The sequence below is a fragment of the Apostichopus japonicus genome, chromosome 6, assembly GCF_037975245.1.
Source record: "Apostichopus japonicus isolate 1M-3 chromosome 6, ASM3797524v1, whole genome shotgun sequence".
In the NCBI taxonomy this organism is placed as follows: Eukaryota; Metazoa; Echinodermata; class Holothuroidea; order Aspidochirotida; family Stichopodidae; genus Apostichopus; species Apostichopus japonicus.
In genome coordinates this window covers 3,051,117-3,064,081 of record NC_092566.1, presented here as the reverse complement: position 1 = coordinate 3,064,081, position 12,965 = coordinate 3,051,117, and the positions used below count along the sequence as shown (strand labels likewise).

The following is a 12,965-nucleotide window of genomic DNA, read 5'->3' as shown; positions in this document are numbered from 1 at the left end:
TCTCGAATATCTGAAAGTGAGTATCATATGATAATGTTCAGGCATTTAGGATGTTAAGATTTTATGTTTGGATATCGTAATATTTTAAATATCTAAATAATAAAATACTGAAACCTCTTTTTATATATATATCTCAATTTTGTAAGATAAAATTAATAAATTACGAAATCATCTCAAGATCTATAGCCACAAAATGAATAGAATTTCACCTCCTAGCTTATGCCAGAGGCGGTTCCAGCTTTTTCAAAGGGAGCACTGATGTTAAGCCCCTCACCTCCACCCACCCCCGCCCGGCGGGGTTGTTGAAGTCGAACTGCCATGTAGTGGTACTGGGAGCATCCTCCCGGGTGAGGTTGAAAGGAGAGAAATGTTCACCCACACATTCTCTGAATATGTGCTTAAAATTTTGCTACGGATTGTCAATGACGGGAGCCGTAATGACACTGCAGATGAAACCACCAAGGAGGGTAAGAAAAAGTAGTAAGTTCTCCGTATCGAAAAATAATTTGTAATGTTTACCCCAAAAAAATTTACTTAAAACGTTTAGGTTTTTTTGGGTACTTATATGGAGTTTGTCTCGCTGACGATAAGCCTGTTTCGGAGAATATCATTCATTTTTTCTTCTATGTTTGTCCCATTTATAGAGAGGTATTCAAGTATCATAGTGACGTCTCGATCCTTTCAAAATAAACGAATTTTTAGTAAAGGAGCCAATGCACATCCTTCCTTAAATATATTTTATCATTGTTTGTCAAGACTTTCGGAAATGAGATGTGAAATAAAAACTGAACTTTCCATGTTGATAAGGAAATTGACTATACTATATCAAATGAAAACGTTTCGTTTTACATTCTTGGATATTTGTTTGTTTTCGCAAAATACATCCAACCTACGTAAACAAGTTAACTTTTTGACCAATATATATGGGTCCAAATTTATTTTGAAATGATTTTTTGTCATCATCCAACCTTTTCAGGCTATACATAAATCACATAGAGATAGAAAATAAAAGAATTTTTGATTTGTATCCTATTTAAGTTCTTTATCTGCATGTTGTTAAAATTTCTTTTATTCTGACCATGACTGGTGGTATAATGTTCTGTCTCTTCCACCCTTACTACCCTCTTACTCTAAATCCTGCCCCGGGGATGCTGTTGGTGGTAGGAGGTTCCAGGCGCGTAGCCAGGAATTTGCCAATGGAGGGGTGAACCTGAAGGCAAACTATCAGAGCTGTATAAATGGCTCTGCAAACTATCTAAGCGTAGCGCCACCATAATTCGGCGCGAAACGCACAAGAATTTTTTTTGCCGAAAATGCCTCCCAGATCGCTGGATATGGCACTTCCCAGGCCTTGTAAGTTGCATCTAAGCATTTTCTATTTTGAAATTACTAGCGATATAATAAAAAACAAAATACGCTCAAGGGGGGGGGGCGGTCCCCCTTCCCCCCTTGGCTACTCGCCTGGGAGGTTGTTATATACTATGCGACGCCAATCAGTGGTCTGCGAATGCATGCACAACAATCTTTGCACACCTATATCATTAACACCCAAAGCCTTCACCGAAGCCATGAAGAATCTTACATCTGAACCGAATACATTATAGTCTCAATATTGCGAAAGAAAATGGGATACAGCCTAGCCTCTGGCAAAGGGGGGGGGGGGTACACGTTTAAGAGACCTCGGTGGATGAATGGGTTTTGGGGTCTACCCCCTTTTAGAGAACGACTGATCACGGAGGCCGTAGGGTAGTCTTTTATGGGTAACCGTAGCTTTTCCCGGGAGGGTGATTTGCCAAGTATTGGGCAATAGCTTGTCTTGTATGTCTTTATGCATTCATCGTTATACACCACCCTCCCTCCACCCAGTTGTGTAGTTAAGAAGTCCTTATCATTTTGGTTCAATTTACCCATTTTACCCCACAGCTCGAACAAGTATGTGCGACTTCACCATTCTAACATTACAAGGCAAAAGTATACTGACATTACTTATAAAATAATAATAACAAAGAAGCAACATGTATTTCGTGGCCATTTTGGAATTGTTATATTCGAATCCACACCTTTTAACAGCTTTTTAATTAAACATGTCATTTATCAAACTACATAACATTTGGTAAATGTTGGTAGACTTACATGTTATGGGTGAAATATATTTATTAAAGTAACTTACGTATAAATGTTTGTATGTAAGGAAAATTTCCTTACTTTCCATAAAGAAACAGAAACAATTATAAGATAAGCAACAATAATTCGGTTGAGGAAACTCAAGAAATTAACCATGTACAGATGAATGAGTAATTCTTCTTCTTTACATGAACTATATATTGAAACAAAACGGTTAAAATTATGGATAAAATTGTCACAAATTTTCGAACACTCACTTGACATTATTGAGTATTTTTTCGCAATCTAGTGAAAAGTTACGTGTACAAAAGTTTCCATGGTGACATGAAATAAAGTTAGCCAGTTATTGTCCATTGATTAAAAGATCATGTGACCTGTTTAAAATTTCTCCCTCCCCAACCCCACCCCATCTCTCTCCGGGATGAAATATAATACAATATATACAACAACAAAAAATATGTAAAATAATTAGCTGTTATGAAAGAACAGCGAAATTAAAAACATTCTTCAAATCCGTAAAATGGATTCGAATAGTACTATTTACAAGAAAGAAATTCTCTTGGTTGTTTTAAATTTTTGGTTTCAAAATAAAAATATATATTTATTACTACTGAATGTTACTAATACCAGAAAGTTAATTAAAGGTTCTGTTAATCAGTGAAGCAAAATTTAGTTCATTGGTATGACAGAATTATGACGTAGGCAAAAATTGTGTGTTTAAATTAAAGTTTCTTTTAAAAATACATGGACAAGGATACTTAATACCTGAAACATCGATGAAGATAACAATATGAAAATTTCAATTGTTATATACTTGTAATCATGTTTGAACTGGAGCAAGGAATAGCAACATCATTGTGACCAGCACAGAAGATTTGTATAAAAAAAAAGTTGACAAAATAAAATTTTAATAACTCTACAAATAGACGAGGCTGAGAATGGTACTTGACATAATTACGGCTAAGCTTGGAATAAGAAGAGAGCGTGCACCGCCGCTTACAGGTGTAGTCGCTACTTGGATGGAATCCAACCCGCAACCAATCCAGTATTGTACGGTACTACGGGGGTAGGAACTATCAATGCGGAAGGATCTGTCGTTGAAACGATAGTATTCTTCCCCGGAAAAGAAGTAAGTTCTGGAATTGCTCCATTGCATTGCGCTGTCGATGGAGGATGGAAGACCACGCCAGACACTAAGAGGACGAGGATAACCGCCATCGACCCTCCCAGAGTATCGATTGTATCGGTAATATTGATCACCTGCGATAAAGAAACCCCGATAATATTGAACACATTCAGATAACATATCGATTGTATCGGTAATATTGATCACCTGCGATAAAGAAAAACCCCGATAATATTGAACATATTCAGAAATCATATATATGAAGTTCAATTGCTTCATTTATATGTATACGGGTTTCTTCATTTTTGGTTGGTGACGTGGAGTGTGGAAGGAGAGGAGGTGTGTGAGTGGGGAGGGGTGAGATGGGTTTTTTATGGCAAGAGGGAGTGTTGGGGGGGGGGATGGGGAGTACTATAGCTGATACAATAACGTCGCGTCGTATGTCCGACTTTCGCAGCGACGTCGTTTACTTGAATCATCAAGAAACTTTCTTACCTTTGATAAAATAGACTCTCCCATTACCGCTCCATACGAATCCTGCATCCAAGTCGTTTGGCAGACCGTTCCATAGAGAAATGGGTTTGGGATAACCGGCGTCAAGAGTTGTACCGCTAACTCTGTAGTACTGATCACCCTAAAAGTAAACAAACAAGACATACATGAGATGGGAGGGGAAGAAGAGGGGGGGGTGTATCCCCCTTGGCGATGCAATAGTTGAAATAGTTGTTATTCATTGGTTATAATTTCAGTCAGTAAACATTTGAAGGTGATAGTTTAGTTGTGCCTCTTTCGGTTTTAAAAAAGTAAATTTGAGATGATGTTTTCAGAAGCATTATATGGTCTACTTGTTTTTTTGTTTTGTTTTATTTTTGTGCCAGATCCTCACAAATTCAAAGCAGAACAATTTTTTTTTACAAAAAAATGATCATCTCTATCATTATAGAGACAGACAAAGCGATATAAATCTAAATGATCCCAACTTTACACTAATAGAAACATCTTTTTTATTTCCCTTTTTATTGATTAACATAGAAAGATTAAATAACTCTGATTGAGTCTCGTCATCTCAGAAAAGACCTCTGAGACCTATGATTAGCCTTGTTATAACTTGTAATTTACAATATTGTAATAAAAATTTTAAATGTATTACCTTGAAGAAATACGTTTTGCCGACATCGTCCCAGAAGACAGAGGCATCTAAGTTGTTCGGTAGCCCTTGAAACACTGAGTTGATTTCAGCTGGATATCCAGGTTCGAGACCGATAGACTCACTGTCTAATTTGAAGACCAGATTGTCCTTAAATGCGTAGGTACTACCGTCCGCTGTTCTGGTGATGGTATCGAATTGTCCGGTGCATGGTACATTAGGGGGCATGGTCTCTGGGCGCATGGTCACTTCTGGGACTCCGACATTAGTACCTGTAAATATATGAAATAAATCGTTGAATATACTCAATTTAATTAAAGGGTTTTATTTATTTTTTGACGTAATTTGTTACTTTTGAATTGCTCACAACTAGGGCAGTATACAAATCACGTATGTAATTACGTCATTCATTGAAAGAAATTAAGTGTGATATGATTGATAGGTATACAAGCCTATAGTGCCGTGCAAAAAAAAAAGTTATAGTAATATAACCTGCACTGATAACATTGTCTATTAAAGTTCTACAAAATATCAAAATAAATGCCACGCCTTAAAGTCATCCATACAAGTAGAATACCATATAGTTTATCCCCATATTTCCAGGGGCTTCTTATTGACCTGAGATCCCGGAACTCTGCCCCCCCCCCCCCCCGCCTTACCGACCTCTGCCTATATGATATACACACCGTATAGAGTTTGAATTCCTGCGATGTCATCAGGATGTAAAGCGAAGTTAGGGTCATATCCTACATAAAATGGCGCCATGACAGCTGCATCGACCTCCGAGTGACCCAGACCAAGACTGTGACCGAACTCGTGCACAGCTACTTGGAACAGATTAATTCCTGAAGAAAGATTATAACAGAATTTTAAGAAAGGTCATGAACCGAAGAAAGAACCGAGTCACGATACCCAAACTACTGATCTGCTCTCAACCCTAGTGACGTTGCATCGAGACTATGTGACCGTGTGACTATGTAACTGTGTGGCTGTGTGACTGATCATCAAATGTGTAACTAAACTGCTGCATGATCTAAGCCAAAACATTATAACATAAAACGTTGCCCACATTTACGCATGTGTATCGACAATACAAGAAATAAAAAAATGAAAAAATTTGTTAAAGCTTTGGACAAGATTTTGTTCTGACGCTAAAGTTGGATTGCAAAGAGCAACCACCGATATGTGTAAAGTAAGAAGATGTTTTGCATATGCATATATATATGTATGTCACTATAGACAGACGTTATTACTAGATATAACTGTATCGTATATAAACTTATATATACATACTCCACAATTGGTAACGGGTATATAGAAAGGACCGGAAAATAGTTGTTTTCGTTCCTTTTTTTCTTTTCCAAAATGAACAGACGCTTACTTTTTAAATATTTATATAATAATTATTTAAATATTGAGAAGATACGATTAGAAAAGATGACAATTTATTTGAAGAAAATATTGTCATGAGAGCGGTAAAACAAACAAAAATATCGCTCTTACCTCCTCCGGCGGCCGAGTAAGTCTCAGACTCATCAAAATGTGCATCACCACCGATTCCACTTCCAGGGAAATACGCATGCGCAAGGGTACCCCCTGGGCCATCAAACGGGTTCCCGTCACCATGAGCAAAAGGCGCGAAAGAAATTATGATGTCAGCATCAGCATTGGTGGACGTAACTTGCGTAAAAGTCAAACCGGAAACATCTGACCAATACTGTGAATGAGAGATTAGATAATATGCGTTGTAAATGAATATTCATATCATATCATAATTCACACATATATATATATGTATGTATGTATATGCATAGTTGTAACATAAATTCCATTTCTATCCCTTAACGAAATTAAACTGTTTCAATGTTGACCTGTTTTCATTCTAAATTAATGCAATTTCAGAGATCAAAGTGCACATTTACAACCACTCGACGGTCGAATATACGATCGACGGTCGAAGTGATAGGCCTAGTCGACATATTAAACTTAAGATCTATAAACTAATTACCAAGTTTTATAGATACATGTATGTCAAAAATTTGATCGAATATCGCTCTCTGTCTTTCTTGGGTAAACAGTTATAATAATGTGCATACCTGCAACGCGTCCTTCATGAGTTGTACAATGGCTGCTGGCGTTCCAAAGTCTGGTGTGACGTTGTCAACACGCCATGTGAGTGACCTCGTTGGCCATTGCGCTTGTGCGGCGAATCTGCGTTTGCGCGCGTCTGCACCAACATTCATCATGTCCGGTACACCACACCTAGGTTGGTTCATCTTCTCCATGGTTTCTGTGTCAAACTCACCTGTGTTTATGAAGTAAATAGAGGTTCTAATTAATAAAACGCCACATCTTTATGATAATTCATTCTTAATGTTGTTTTTCTTTCTTTCTGTTATATTTGGAAAATAGTCCCTGATATACATAAGTGACTTCACGAGGAAAGTTAGCTTTTTTCATTTAGGATTCGGGGAAGAAGATCAATGTCCGCCTCCATATCAACTAAGTAGCATTTTATTATGTTGCATCAGGTCCGACCACAGTTACTTTAAGTCTGAACATGACGTCATGATGCCGTGTAGCCTAGTGTTACTGTATACAACACGGTTCAATGATAGGAAATGAAAATTGACTGAACCGAGTCAACTGAAACGAATACGCAGTCTCTTTGGTAAAATAAGTAAAGCAAAAGCTTAGTTGGGAGAACTCACTTATCTTAATTCCATTGTCATATATCCCAGGGACAGGCGAGAACAGGATAACAACTCTTTATGGGTCTGTGTATAGACCCTACTACTACTTTTTAATACTTTTTACCAATAGCCTAAGTCTACAACGCCTGCCACTTTTTTTCTTGAGGGTCTTTAGTGTGATCGCATATATGATTAACTACATAGTAGACATGAACATATTTCCACACAGTGTTTGCACAAAGAGCCTAATGATGCTAAAAAGTTATGCAGGCTAATTGTAAAGCCTTATGTCGATTTACGACCGTATGGCAGGCCGATTATGTAATCACAAATCTTTCCTAGCTATAGAATGATGAGCAAGGGCGTAGGACCCCTCCCCCAGGCCGGCCATCAGTCTTCAGCCCCCCCCCCCCCTCCCCCACTCAAAAGTACCTTCCTACGCCACTGATGATGAGCCAACAAAACAGATCTTTAAAGGGTGAAACTAACCTGTCACTGTGATATTGGCGAAGGATTGAAACATTTTCAAGCCGTTGTTCATGACCTCTTCAGTCATCAGTTTCCCGTTGTCCATGTCAGACTGTTTGACATAGTTAAAGTACATCAGATATTGCTGCAAAAAAGAAGAACGGAAACAATAGGTTTAACATAATATTATATAGCCAACTGTATTAGTGACAAGAGCATGGCTAGGTCAGGGGATTGGGACGGTGAATGTGATAGGAGGGTGCGGGCGGGTTGAAAACTATCACTTTTATGGAGGAAGTCAATATAATTCGACAAAAAAATTGTTTGTGATTTGAAATAATAAACTCGTAATGACTTTTCCTTAGATGCATCAAATCAAAATTAATTAACTGTTAAGAAAGCCACGAGTCATACACTTGTTGTCACTAATTAGTTTCACGACCCTTTCTAAAGAACTTTTGATGAGTTAATTGATAAGCTATATAGCATATAGATATTGGTTTCAGGAAAGGACCAAGGCCGTGTTATCGACAGCTGTGTTTTTTTGTTTTTTTTTTGTGCGGTGTATTCCTTCCTCAATTAAACACCCTCATTCTACTTTCTGTTTGGTTTAGTATCTGTTTATTGTATCTATATAGTTCCTGCCTTTGAACATGTTATCTTCTCTGTGGATTGCGATAAAATTTCGCTTCCCATGTGTCCATTTAAAAAATGGACACCAAATGAAAGATGGACACCAATAAAAAAAATGGACACCAAGTTCCAAGAACTTGGTTATATACCAAATTATATACATATTCTATATCTATACATATACATATATAAATGTATCTAATTAAAAGCATCGATTTCTTGTTTATAACGTACCTCGTTTATAACTGTACTATAGTTACTGTGATAGACTACATGGAGTAAAAGTATTGTTTTGGTAAGATCAGATCGGTCACGTATCCAACAAATTATTATTATTTTTTTCATTTTTTGAGTTGTTTTTTTCCTCTTTCACTTTTGGCTTTTTATCATTCTGTTAGTTAACATTGAACTTCCTGAAGTCATTTTACGTTTTTTGTTTAGTTTTCATGAAACGTCTGTAGCTGAATCGATGTCATAATGTATAGGTCAAGTAATCCCGCATTGACATTTAGAACTTCCGTGATGAAGTCACTTTAGAAACTATATCTACGGAGACCCAAACGTTAAACCTAAATGTCGAAATAGCTATTGAAGTGTCAAAGTTAATATATATATGTCCAATTTGAAATCAATATAATCCAATTCCACATGAACAAGCCGAAACAAAATAAAAATCATATTTTGAACATCATGAAAACAATCAGTGGTCGAACTTGTGTCTATGCAAAGTATGCCGTGCATGGGAGAGAACTTTTAGTATTGTTTTTTACATGCTCATAAGAGCAATACAGATTACATTTTGTTTTGTGTTATAATAATGAAACATACAAAAATGACACACAAGTTGGCAAACGTTGTATGCCCGACATGCCATGTCTAGACGACCCCCCCCCCCAAAAAAAAAAAATACCATCTCAAAAAATACATCTTTAGAAATTATTTCTTTTACATTGATTCCTTGTGTTTGTTTTAAAGATTTGCTGCACATGCATGTAATGATGCAACTCCACAACGAAACACCGACTTTGTGTATTTATCATTCTAATGTGAGAGAATCAGCTATAATTTAAGAGGTACACATGAAAATTTATAGATATGTCCGTTTCTGCCAGCGAGTTTATCACACCTACCTATATAGGCCTATTTAATCAAAATAAAACGGTAACCCTTACCAAACTAACATGAGCCATCATTATTTAAACCATTTAGGGTCATTAATTAATTAGATTCACAACATTTCGTCGTCCACGCAGTTCTCATAATCAGTAATAATCACATGTAAAATAACCATTTGAAAAATTAACACATGTAAGAAAAAATCTAACACAATCCATTGTAATGGGAATTCAGTATACGGCGATGTGTCAATCAAATATACAAATCGACTCAAAAGTCAACTCTAAGCATCTGAAAGGAATTCTTCGTTAAAATAAATTCAAAAAGGAGCATTCATATTCTTATACTTACCGCTGCTGATAACGGATTGTCAATGACTGCTGCGGAGAACACGGCGGGCACCAACCCGCAAAATAAAGTCAATACTAGTAAGGTATCCATGCTGAAAATTTTCACAAAGTTCTTCTTTAAAAAAAAGTTCTATCTATCTTGATTTTTGGATGAGTTGTCTTCTTCTTCTTCTGCTGCTTGTCTGTATTGAATGGACTCCAATCTTGATTTGAAGCCAGAACTGAGAGCCACTCCTTTTTATCAGAATGTACATCGACATGAGTTGATTGCTTTCTATAGAACAATGAAGCATTTCCTGACGTTTTTCGATAAAGCAAAAGATCTTGTTACCCTCCCCTGACCATATAAGGATATCCTTTCATTTACAGTCGTTCCCAACCTTTTGTTATCGCTATCGTCATCCCGGACACTCCGGTCAATATATTTCTTCAAACAAAGGCACAACCTCTGTCATGATTATGTAATCCATCCTATTATCCACTCGGGGTGTGACGTAGGTCTGTCCAAGGTCCTTTTGTGTCCCAGATTAGAACGGCCAAGGCAAGTTGGTATTGTCGACCAATGCTTGTATACATACGGAAGTTTCTTGGAAACCTTTGTAGGGTGGTTTGGTTTTCTTGTTAGGTTAGGTGACTCCGATGGTATGACGATGAAATGATCCTGGGCACCGCAGTGATTTGACAATGATTCAGGAGTAAAAGTGCAACGTCATAACGCATCAATATGACGTCATACCCGTACGCTTGCTCATAGTTACTGAGGAAAATCAGCCATGTATGGAGTTAGTCGCTGTTACCAAGAAGTTGGTGTGGCTTGCAACTCCCGGCTGAGTGATGTGACCTTTTTAGTTCATAAGTACGAAACATTAATCATTGATTGTTCATTTTCGTATACTATATTGAGTGGTCATAATAAAATAACCTCAATTGATCAAAATGTTTGCACCACATGTACAACCATTTGTGTACTCTGACATATATGCCACAAAAAATATAAATGAATAAATAAACAGATCTTGTTTGATAACATATCAAAAAAGATGTTCTCTGATGCATTTTTGAACCTTTGGTGAAATAGAAGAACACTCGGGTGGATTACTATAGACTATATATGGAGTATGAAACCTTATGAACTATATGTCTGTTATTTCGTGGATATGGTTTTATTTTATTTCTATCAATTCTCAATGTACAAAATACAGATAAAATTGACTATAAAAAGCATGACAGGTCTCAACGACCGCAGCTAGCAGAAAACCACACTAAGGATAATAAAAGGATAAAGGGATTAAAACGACAGAGACAATACCAAGCAACCAAGAACTTAAGAGAACGACAAGTACAAAACTAAATGCGATCAAATAGTAAAAAAAAAAAAACTGCTGAAAAAAATATACTCTATATATGTACAATATGTGTGAGGCAAATGTCAGCATCATCCCGAAGATTGTATATTGTATAGCTGCACATGAGGGCTAGTTTAGTACATTTGGCAAGGTATTTCTTTATTATAGATTTTTTCGATTTTCCCAGACTATTGCACATAAGTTTTACTGTACCGGGAGCTATTATCCCCCTTACTCCAATCTCCACCGTTATGAAATCCACTTCCCAGCCAATATCACTCAAGTCACCGATCAATGGTCCATATCTGTCTGATTTTCTTTCTTGTGCATTAATTTTTTTGTAATTAATGCTGAAATTCTCATCTGTCAGTGAGAAGAGAAAATAAAACCTGTGAAATTCTTCCTTTTAAAAGAGATTACTGTATTCGAAAAGACGCGTCTGTAGTCAAGCAATTAAGTAGGCCATTCATTTATCTGAATAGATGCATCTAATTTTGTATAGCTTTTTGTGAGATTAATTGCCACTGTATGTGTTTGAAGGGGACAGGATCAGCCAAACATCGCCTATAACTTATATATGATAGAAACTCTACGCTCAACGCACATGGTAAGCACGCGGGAAAAACACTGCATAATATATCCGCTTATTAATTTGAATATAAACACGTATTAATTCGAGTACATATGAGGGTTAATTCGAATACATATGAGGATTAATTCGAATACGGTATATACGCGTATATGGTATTTGCCAATCATATGGCGTAAATATATACGCGTATTAATTCGAATATAAACACGTATTAATTCGAATACATATAGCCTATGATTAATATTCGAAGATATATGAGGATTAATTCGAATATATACACGTATTAAAAGGCAATATTAAAATGTTTATGATATGATTAAGGAAAAGTTAAGACCCCAAGAAAGGGGGCCCGGCGGGGTCGACGAGGTCGGTGGGGTCGACTGGCCAGATTTTGTTACTACCTTTGTGAACTTGTGTCTGTAGTTTATGTGCACGGTGATATAGGAACTTTTTTTTTGTTTTGTATACCGTATACAGTGAAATATTAAATGCGGTTTAAAGTCTCAATATACATGTAACATTGTTTGAAATATATATATTTATCAATAACGTCATGGTCGAAGTTAAACCAGGGAGTTGTTATAACAACTCCCTGGTTTAACATCCCCGTTATACAGCCTCGATGTAAGGGGACTGGGGTTGAGAGTGGATTAGTAAAGTCGTTTGGTTTTCGTGACCAAGCTTTACCTTGGGGCATATTGACATTTAGGTTTACCGCAACGGAAATTGCCTGCGGAGGTGGAAACTGAGTAAGAGAGTCTGGAGGAAGTGAGTAGAGATCTAAGGTTGGGGGTTGACGAAATGCTAGCATGGGGGGTACCTTTAACATGGAGGTAAAACAGATGTTTTACCTCCACGCTTAAACGATTCTCCTACAGACTGTAGGAGAATCATCTTACCCCAGGCACCGAAGTCAAATTCCCAATGTTGACTATAGTCTAAGACGTCCTTCCCTCTCTTGTGATTCTAATAATTTTATTTTCATTTTCTACAGCTTACTTTGCAAAGAGGGCAATTATGTAGGTGAAACAGGTTTTCGGTTCCGCTAACGTTTTAATAATCACAAAATATCTATTCGTGATAAGTTTGCAGGATTCCCAGTTTCCGAACATTTCAATCTTCATAGTCATTCTCTCAAAAACCTTAAATGTATTTTAATTGCATAGGACTTCAAAGCCGCTACTGTTAACGTCACGGTAAAGAAATCGATTAGATCTTCGTATTTAGTCTGACATCACCGACCTCAACAAAGACTTGGGACCCCTTAACAACTATCAGTTCTACAACATATGTAATCCGTTCTTTGCTCTTAAATCCGCTTCCTGTATATTCATGGTTTATTTGGTTCTAATTCCATCTATGCAACTTAC

The 12,965-nt window shown here is 36.9% G+C and overlaps 1 protein-coding gene across 1 annotated transcript; it reads right to left on the bottom strand.

The window, feature by feature from the left end:
• Window positions 1–2,020: 2,020 nt before the first annotated feature.
• On the bottom strand, window positions 2,021–9,882 carry LOC139968676 (matrix metalloproteinase-16-like). Its single transcript, XM_071972948.1, is given in 9 exon segments — window positions 2,021–3,189; window positions 3,191–3,384; window positions 3,746–3,884; window positions 4,401–4,669; window positions 5,084–5,242; window positions 5,901–6,114; window positions 6,494–6,702; window positions 7,580–7,703; window positions 9,659–9,882. Coding segments are annotated over 9 exon segments (1,452 nt in total). The 5' UTR covers window positions 9,749–9,882; the 3' UTR covers window positions 2,021–3,135.
• Window positions 9,883–12,965: the final 3,083 nt, after the last annotated feature.